Below are 10000 nucleotides of genomic sequence, written 5' to 3'. Positions count from 1 at the left end.
TGTCGTCGGCAAGACAAGGGCACCCTGAGTATGTCACTATCTGAATCAAAGCTGGGGGCAGTAAGAACATCGTTCTACTCGACGGCAATGAAGAGAGACAGTGGCTGCCGCCTATGATGGCTGCGTCACTCAGGGAGGGAGAAAGGGTTTAGCCTCTTCTCTCAGAGAGAATAATTATCGTAGCTTGTCTATAGATTCTAGAGAATGTAACATCTCATTTGAATCGAGAAGAAACGATTAGGGTGAGGCTAAACATGGGAAATTACTTTATTAACATATATATGAGCAAGAGTAGCCCTGTTCTGGTAGGAGCCCCGGCCAAGGTAATCGGTACCACTGGGGCTCCCACCCGCATACGATAAGTAAAGTCACTTAATAGAAAAAAGAATAATTTTCATGTATGCAATATCACATCTTGTATGACTTGCCTAACTAGCTAATATAATAGCTTTAAAACCGGGAAGTGTCGCCCTACTATCTAAATAATATGCGAAAATGTAACGGGCGACAGCAGTCGTAAAATGGCTGCCTCCGGTCTCGGCAATGCTCACCCAAGCACACTTAAATTATTGAAATTTAACTGTGAAAAGGGAGACTAAAATTACACACATGAAAGAATTAATACTCAACTTTCCAGATGACGAAGATGCTGGGGATTGCACGCTGAAAATTCCAAAAAACTAGAAAAGCACTGGGATAAAGGGGAGCACTACACTCTTAGCAGGCTACTAGAATAGGAATGGCGATCCACCGGGTACCTAGAATGGCACCCCATTCTTTTGCCACTCTTCCCCTGTTTCATCGAAGCGTTAAATCTATTCGGGGTGAAGATTGCCATGTGTCATATCTAGAATACGTCCCCTGATATTATGCGATATCCCTTATTGGATACTCGCGCCAGGATTTGGAATCCTGGAGGCCTTTGGTTTAATTCTCTGGGAGCATCACTGTAGCAAATATCCCTTAGAAGGCTACCTTTAGGAACCATTCCATCAGCACGACATGGCCTGAGCCCAAATATCGGATTTTGAGCGAAGCGAAAAATCTATTTTTGGGTGAGATGGCCATGTCGTCCTGATGGAAGGTTCCTATAAGTAGCTTCCTAGGGATATTTGACTACAGTAATATTCCCAGAGAATTTACCTTTAGGTATCCAGAATTGTAACTCCTGGCACAAATATCCTTAAATTTCTCTCAAGGATATCGCATAATATCAGGGGACGTATTCTTGACACGCCACATAGCAATCTGCACCCCGAATAGCGTTTACGCTTCGAGGGGGAAAGTGGCAGAATTAGAAGGGGAGCCGTATCAAGGTTACCCTAATTCCCATACTACTATTGAGTATCACAACAGCGTTATATCCAAGATGGCGGACATTCCTTGTAGCATTTAGCATGGTGCTACAGATACAGTAGCTTCGGGAGGGATACTGTGAAGATCTTTTCTTTAGAAAAGAAGGGTGGGTCCATCAGGACAACATGGCCATCTCACCCAAAAGTAGATTTTTCGCTTCGCTCAAAATCCGTTTTTTGGGCTCAAGCCATGTCGTCCTGATGGAAGCATACCAGAGTATTAATGTATCTGTGGATTTTCATCAGTGCCTTAACCTTGGGACAATATTTCTATGGTCATTTGGACCATTTGAGACAAATGACGTAACCTTTATCCGTCATCATCACTAATCATAAACGATGTTGTTGGTTCCTGCCCCCTACAGGGAAGAGTCATCCTAGACGGTAGAAAAGGGGCCTCAAGGTTAGCATATATTGTATGAACAAACATAAGTATACACTGAGTATGCAAACAGTCTCATGGTTTGTATATATTGCCGAGCCAATATTAGTGTCCATTATATCCATTGTTTGCAAGCATACAATGATATGAAGTATACTTACATCAGTAAGTCAAAGAACTCTGGCATCTTAAATATGCAATTGTCGGGCGAATGAGGACGCAATTACATTCTAATAGACATTTGTTTCTAATAATGACTAAAAGAATTAACAAGTAAAGCGCATGTAGTATGATAAAGGAATTATACCTGTGACATATACAGAAATTATTTTTCCCTTTTGAAAGGGAAGAAATGATGAGTGCCACTCTCAGACTGAGGAAAAGTTTTTAATAAAAATTTTCTTCATAATTTCTGTACCTGTTATATTCTATCAACACTGTGTACTACGTACACACGGCACTAGTGCTATCTGTATAATTTCACACCTGAGATTTTGAACAGAGTTAGTGTCACCATAGTAACACTCATTTAAAAGGGGATCACACTAAAAGTGCTGAAACCTTCTCCCTTTAATTGACAGTCCCAATCAATTAACTGTTCATCGCAGAATTAGACAGGTTTAATACACTACCTGCCGCCACCACATAATGCTTCAGTTCATGGACCTGATTAGCATAGTGTTTGTGGAACACCCTGGATGATTTCCATCCAGTATATGAGCAAAGACGCTCAAAGTCCATATACTGAAAAAAGTTCAGTGATGAAGCAATTTTTCTCGGATCATGACCTGCGGGAGTACTGTCAGGATCTGTTCTGCGAATAAAAGTAGGTGAGCTTTGCCCTCAGTTGTTTTAGAGATAAGTTTGATCCAGAGCTTTCTCTTTTAAAGAGCTGTCCTCCCCTGAAGTCTGAAGTTCTACGAAGATAAACCTTTAGACACTCTACAGGACATAGAGAGACATCTTCCTTCACAGGGCAGATTCTCCAGGGACCCCACCTCTTAGTGGGTAGCTCGTTCTTAGCGAGAAAGGTTGGATCAGGAAAGAGATTCAGTTCTCCCGCTTCTGTAAACTGAATGTGGCCCTCATCTCTAGATAGGGCCACTATTTCACTAACTCTTGCCCCAGAGGCTATAGCGAACAGAAAAATAACCTTCTGGGTTAGATCCTTGAGGGAACAATCTTCATTGTTCACAGATGAGGCATAATGGAGGACATTGTCCAAAGACTATGAGATGGGCTTTGGCGGTGCTGGAGGCCTAAGCCTTGCACGTGCCTTCGGAATCTTATTAAAGATTTCATTCGCCAGATCCACCTAAAAGGTATATAGAAGAGGTCTAGTCAAGGCTGTCTTGCACGTAGTTATCGTGCTAACTGCCAGACCTTGATTATGTAGAAGGACAGACAGAAGTTCATTGAAATTTCTTTCGGTCCTTTTGCTTTTACAAAAGCAACCCACTTTTTCCAAGATGACTCATATTGTCTTCTAGTTGACTTAGACTTGTATTCTTCTAAGAATTCTATATTGCCTTCTAAGATCCCAAATCTTTTCCTAACTGCTAGGGCAAGAATATCATGAAATGAAGGATTTGGGCTCTCTGTGATGAATCGAAGGCAATTAACTTCTGAACCTTCTGAACCTTCTGATATAGTCGTGGGTTCAGAACTAGGGCCAGCCTCAGCTTCAGTTCCTTCACTAAAGGGAACAGATTGCTCTTGGGCTACTAGGGAGCCCACAGAGCCACTCCTCCCTGGAAGGATCTCAGCATGTTGAGGACCTCCTTTCTTCTTCCAATATTTCATCTTCCATTGCATATTCCGTTCTTATAATCTTTGTCTTTCTTCTATTCATCTTGAGCACAACTTCTTGTGATATTTCATGCATTCTGGTAAGTAGGTTTTGCAAGTGCTGTGGTGTTCAGCTAATGAGGACATCGTCATCAGCATACTCTAGGTCAGCTAATTTCCTGTTACCAATCCAGTCCAACCCTTCTCCACTATACCCAACTGTTCTATGCATTACAAAATCCATGAGGAGGATAAACAGCATAGGTGACAACACATTCCCTTGGAGTATTCCTCTGTTCACTGGAAATTCAATTGATAGGACTCCACTAACATTAACTTTCCTCTTACTAGCTCATAAACAAAATCAAAATTACATATTTAGAAGGAACGACATAAAGTTTGACTCGCCACAAAATTGATCGGTGCACACTCAAAGGCTTTTTCATAGTCCACAAATGCCATGAAAAGTGGTCATAGTCCAGAAAGGCCACTACAATTAATTTTGTATCAATAAGTACATATTTGAGTTGAAAACCACTATGAACAGTACTGTGTGGCATGTATGTACGCACAATGCTACTACATATGTGTATAAAACGCAATAGTGATTAATATATTTTTCATTATGGTAAATAGATATCAGATCAAAAAATTTTTCCCTTTTGTCTAATTATTCTTCATTTACAATTAATTCTATACCAATAAGTACATATTCAAGTTAAAATGCACAATGCTAATACGTATGCATATCATATGTTGTAGCTCTCTCTCACTCTCTCTCTCTCTCTCTCTCTCTCTCTCTCTCTCTCTCTCTCTCTCTCTCTCTCTCTCTCTCTCTCTCTGGTGTTAACTATATACAAAAAACAAATACCGTTATAGTGTACTAGCATGTGTGATACGCGTTAGGTACAGTTCCAAACCAAATCACTAATTCTTCATTCGTACCCTTATCCTTAAGAAGCTCCCAGGTGTGGAAAAGACTGATCATACTCTTCAAATTGTCAAAGATATTTAAAAATCACAAACTACATTAGGGAAGAGATCACTTTTTGACTGCCACTCAATTTTGGTTTTACTATACTTGGTTTTTATATGTGGGGATATCTTCGAGAGTGGTAACTTGAAATCAACTGATGGCAAGATCACCCGAGTGTGTTTACACGTTCTCAGATGGGCTTGCATAAAAAAAGTTGATTTCATTGATATAGGATCATTCCTTGAATAGGCTATTTATGGTGAAGATATACCAATAATGAATAAGGTAAAGATGGTTTTATTACTTTTCTGTAAAAAGATATAGAGTATACAAATATAAATATCTCAGAACTATGTACCTCCTATGGTGACCTTTGTCAACTGAATGCTACTCTAGTTATCTGAATTTAGTCCGGTATCCGAAGTCCGTACTAACAGTGTCCGTTGCTGCAAGGTTCTTCTGTATATCCCGGTAAATAGACGGTCCATTTTAGCCAGTTAGTCCATTTTACCATTTACATAGTGTAAGGAGAATACTGTACAGTTTTGTCTTCATGATTTGTTTTAACTATTGCATTGTTTTATTAAAATATTTTGTTTTTGCAGTAAGGGCCAAATAATTGGGATCACAGAGCCGAGGAGAGTTGCAGCTATATCAATGTCTCAACGAGTTGCACATGAAATGAATCTGACATCACAAGAGGTTTCATACCAGATAAGATTTCAAGGGAATACTACTCCAAAGACAAAGATTAAATTTATGACAGATGGAGTTTTGTTGAAGGAAATACAGTTGGTAAGTAGTGTAAAAAATTCAGTAGTTATGATTTTCTGTTTAGTTTGAAAATGATATCAAATTTTTCAAGAACATATGAAATATTCAATATTATATTAATTTGTTCTGATACATATACAAGTCCTCGTTGCTGCTTTCAGTGTCAGAGGGACTCTTGGAGCAGCAACGGGATGTTCTGTTAGCCTTTTGCAGGAAGCTGGGTATCGTGGTAAATATGGAGAAATCCCAGCTAACACCAGTAAGAAGGACGGTATACTTGGGGATGGAGCTGGACACGACCTTGGCGAGGGCCTTCCCCTCCGAGGAGCGCATCAGGAATCTCAGGGAGATTTCTAGGCCCTTCCTCCAGTGCCTCCCTAGAGAAATTGGTCCCTCAGGGCTGGATCAAACTGAGGCCCCTTCAGTGGAACCCTAAATATCACTGGTGCCAGACCGGTTCCCCTCTCAGGTGGTCCTACTGTCCCCCCAGTGGGAGGGTGGCCCTACAGTGGTGGTCCCTGCCGGAGAACTCCAGGCGGGGCACCCCACCGACGGATTCCCCCCCCCCCCGGAAACGTTGCTCTTTACGGATGCCTCCAAGGAGGGTTTGGGCGCCCACCTAATCTCTCACACAGCACAAGGCCAGTGGTTGTAGGCAGAGAAGGCTCTCCACATCAACGTCCGGGAGATCCTGGCCTTCCAGTGGGCCCGGTCAATCTTCGAAGGGGAGCTAGAGGGCAGGACGGTAGCCCTGATGTGCGGCAACGCCACAGTGGTGGCGTATGTCAAGAAACAGGGAGGCCTTCGCTCCAGGGAGCCCTGCCGCATAACAGAAAATATCCTGGAATGGGCCGAGAGGAGACACATAGACCTCACGGCTCGGTTCATTCCGGGAAAACGAAACGTCATAGCGGACGGTCTCAGCAAGAAGGGCCAGGTCCTAAGCGCCGAATGGTCCCTGAGCCCTCAGGTGGCTATGGAAGTCCTGGAGAGGTGGGGTTCCCCTGTGATAGACCTGTTCACGATGAAACTGAATGCGAAACTCCCAGTCTACTGCTCCCCGATACTGGACCCAGGGTCCGAGATGGAAGACGAGTTTCAGCACTCCTGGGACAACATGAACATCTATGCCTTCCCACCTTTTGGGGTCCTCAGGAGGGAGTTGAACAGGCTCCTCCAATCCAGGGGCGCGAGGATGACCCTCGTGGCTCCGTGGTGGCCCGAGAGGGAGTGGTTCACGGACCTTCAGGCTCTAGCCTCATATCCCTCATGGCCTCTTCCTCTAAGAGAAGACCTCCTGTGTCAGTCGCACTTCCTAAGGTTCCATGAAAACCCGCAGGTGCTCTCCCTTCACGCATGGCAACTATTGAGTGCCTGCTGAAGAGAGATGGTTTCTCGGGTTCAGCGGCCTCCTACATTGCGGGCTATTTGCGAAAATCCTCTGCCGTGGTGTATCAGGCCAAGTGGGCTACCTTTTGCAAATGGTATAGGAATAAGGGAGTGAAGCCACTGGAGGCTTTCATCCCCCTGATAGCAGACTACCTAATCTTCCTTAGGATGGAGAAGAAGGTCTCGGTACCAGCAGTCAAAGGAGTTAGGGCTACCCTGGGGCAGGTCTTCAAGCTGAAAGGCCTGGACTTAGGTGCCTCGGATCAGTTATCCATGCTGATCCGCAACTTCGAGCAGTCATGCCCCCCCGCAAGCCTCCAGAGTCCCCGCTTGGGATGTCGCCAGGGTCCTGGACTCCCTGAAGAGAGCCCCGTTCGAGCCCCAGAAGGATATCTTGGACAGGGAGCTCATGTGAAAACAGTCTTCCTGTTGGCCTTGGCATCCTCCAAGATGGTAAGCGAACTGCACGAACTCTCCAGCAAGGTCTCCCACTCCATAGGGTGGAAAGACCTCTCGGTGGTGGATTCAAGGTTCGAGGAGTTCTCTGTTCTAGCGATAGCCTCCTCGGGGGACCCAGAAGACTTATTCCTATGCCCGGTAAGAGCAGTCAGGAAGTACTTGAGTAGGACAGCCAGGTACCGCCCGGGTCTCTCCTGCCTCTTCATCTCCACGGGCCTGGTCAAGAAGGCAGTGTCGAGGAATACGGTCTCCTTTTAGATGAGAAAGGTCTTAAGGAGGGCTTATGAGACTTCCGGAGTGCATCCCCCAAGCACGCAAAGCCTCACGACATCAGGGGCTTGGGTACCTCCTTGGCCTTCGCCAAGAACATGGCAGTTTCTCTGATCTTAAAGGCCAGAGTCTGGAAGAGGCAGTCTACTTTCACAGCCCATTACTTAAAGGACGTTACAAGGAGGACGTTAGACACATTCTCGTTAGGTCCTGTGGTGGCAGGCCTTCAGCAGGTGTGAAGGTCCTACGAGGTTCCGTTGCGATAGGGTTAGTGATGCACACACCTCCCCCCTATCCTTCCTGAACCCCTCCCTACATATTTCCCCCCCGCCCCCTGCGTTCCCTGTGCCCTTAGAGCGGGAGGAACGAATGTGACTTTGAATAGGTGAGTTATCAATTGATTGCTAGGTGTATTTTTAATGTGTGGTATATGATTCTCATCCCCCCCCAAGTATGCCCATCCGTCTACCATGGGGCTTCTTGCCCCCTGAAGTCAGGGTGGTCCTGGTCCCAGTTCACCCCCTCTTCCTAAGTCTGAGTCTCCTAAGAAAGTAGTTCGAGGTAAGTATCTCTTGTCGGAACAAATCAGAAATTTTCAGTAATTTCTATTTTCCCTAACGATACTTACCTCAAACTATTTTCGGGTTATGGCCCTCCCGTCCGTTCCCTGGTGAACTGGCACTCAGAGAGTGGGCGAAGGTTGGAGCGAGAACTGAGGACCTGAGGTCAAGTCGGCGGCCGGGTCCCAGCCGGGCATTGTTGGGGTGGGAATCGAATCAATTTGGTCGGAGCAGAGTGATTTACAGTATACCCATCCTCCTATGAAGGTTGTTCGAGGTAAGTATCGTTAGGAAAAATGGAAATTACTTAAAATTTCTGATATTTCCTATATAAACTATAAAAACTTAAACAAATTAAGAGGAAGAGAAATTAGATAGAATAATGTGCAGAGGCTATGGCACTATTCAAGACTAGAGAACAATGGTTTGATTTTGAAGTGTCCTTCTCCTAGAAGAGCTGATTACCATAGCTGAAGAGTCTCTTTTACCCTTACCAAGAGGAAAGTAGACACTGAACAATTGCAGTGCAGTAGTGAACCCCTTGGGTGAAGAAGAATTGTTGGTAGTGTTGTCAGGTGTATGAGGACAGAGGAGAATCTGTAAAGAATAGGCCAGACAATTCGGTGTGTGTGTAAGCAAAAGGAAAGAACCGTAACCAGAGAGAAGAATCCAATGTAGTACTGTCTGGCCAGTCAAAGGACTCCATAACACTCTAGCGGTAGTGTCTCAATGGGCGGCTGGTGCTCTGGCCAACCTACAATCTATATATACATATATATATATGTATATATGTATCTATATATATATATATATATATATATATATATATATATATATATATATATATATATATATATACACTGTATACTCACATATATATATATATATATATGTATGTATGTATGTGTGTATGTATATATATATATATATATATATATATATATATATATATATATATATATATATATATATATATATATATATATTATATATATATATATATATATATATAGGCTATATATAAACATGTGTATATATACATATATACATACATACATACATACAGGGGGTCCTCGGGTTACGCTGGTCCCGACTTATGCTGTTTTGTGGTTACGAACGCACCCCCCATAAAAATGTAAAAAATAATATTAAGCGTCGTTCCGTCTTACAGCATTAGCGTCGTAAGCGACGTAAACAATTACGAATTAATTTCTAGCGCGCAGCGGATGAATACGCTTTGTGGTGGTTGCGGGCGAGGAAGTTCCAGTTCTACGCCATTTTGGTTGTGTTTGCCTGTTCTCTCTCTCGTTCTTTGGAACTTTTTACCTTTCATTATGGCTCTTAAGTGTAAGGCAGATTCTTCTGATGGTAGTGCATCTAAGAAAAGAAAGGCCATCACCATGGACGGGAAACTAGATATTTTTAAGCCGTCTAAAAACGTTGAAATGCCAACGAACATTGGCCGAGTACTTGGCCTTAGTCGTTCGACCGTGGCTACTATTCTTAAGGACAAAGAACGCATCATTGAACATGTGAAAGGATCTGCTCCTATGAAATCAACAGTGATAACCAAGCAGCATAGTGGGTTAATTATTAAAATGGAAACATTATTAGTGCTTTGGTTGGAAGATCAAAATCAACGGCGTATTCCGGTGAGCCTAATGGTGATTCATGAAAAGGCTAAAATGTTGTTTGAAGCGTTGAAAAAAGAAAGTGGGGGAAGAAAGTGAAAGTGAAGAGTTTTCGGCTAGTAGGGATTGGTTTATGCGATTTAAAGCTCGGGCCAATTACCATAATCTTAAAGTGCAAAGTGAAGCTGCTAGTGGGGATGAGAAAGCAGCAAGTGAATTTCCTAAAGTGTTGGCTGAGATAATTATGGAGGGGGGTTATTCTGCTTATCAAGTGTTCAATGAGGATGAGACAGGTTTATTTTGGAAGCGTATGCCTAACATAGCAAAGGAGGAGAAGTCAGCACCCGGTTGTAAAGCTAGCAAGAAGAGGCTAACTTTGCTTCTTGGGGGAAATGCTGCTGGCAACTTCAAACTTA

General features: G+C 43.2%; 1 protein-coding gene across 1 annotated transcript in view; it reads left to right on the top strand.

Moving 5' to 3' along the window:
* kz (putative ATP-dependent RNA helicase kurz) overlaps positions 1-10000 on the top strand; it is a 232445-nt gene that overhangs the window by 80337 nt on the left and 142108 nt on the right. The window contains exon 5 of the mRNA XM_068371772.1: positions 5107-5296. Within this exon, the coding sequence (XP_068227873.1) occupies positions 5107-5296 (190 nt within the window). The remainder of the gene's footprint in view (positions 1-5106; positions 5297-10000) is intronic.

The sequence above is a fragment of the Palaemon carinicauda genome, chromosome 4 (assembly GCF_036898095.1).
Source record: "Palaemon carinicauda isolate YSFRI2023 chromosome 4, ASM3689809v2, whole genome shotgun sequence".
NCBI lineage: Eukaryota > Metazoa > Arthropoda > Malacostraca > Decapoda > Palaemonidae > Palaemon > Palaemon carinicauda.
This window is presented reverse-complemented; position numbering and strand designations above follow the sequence as displayed.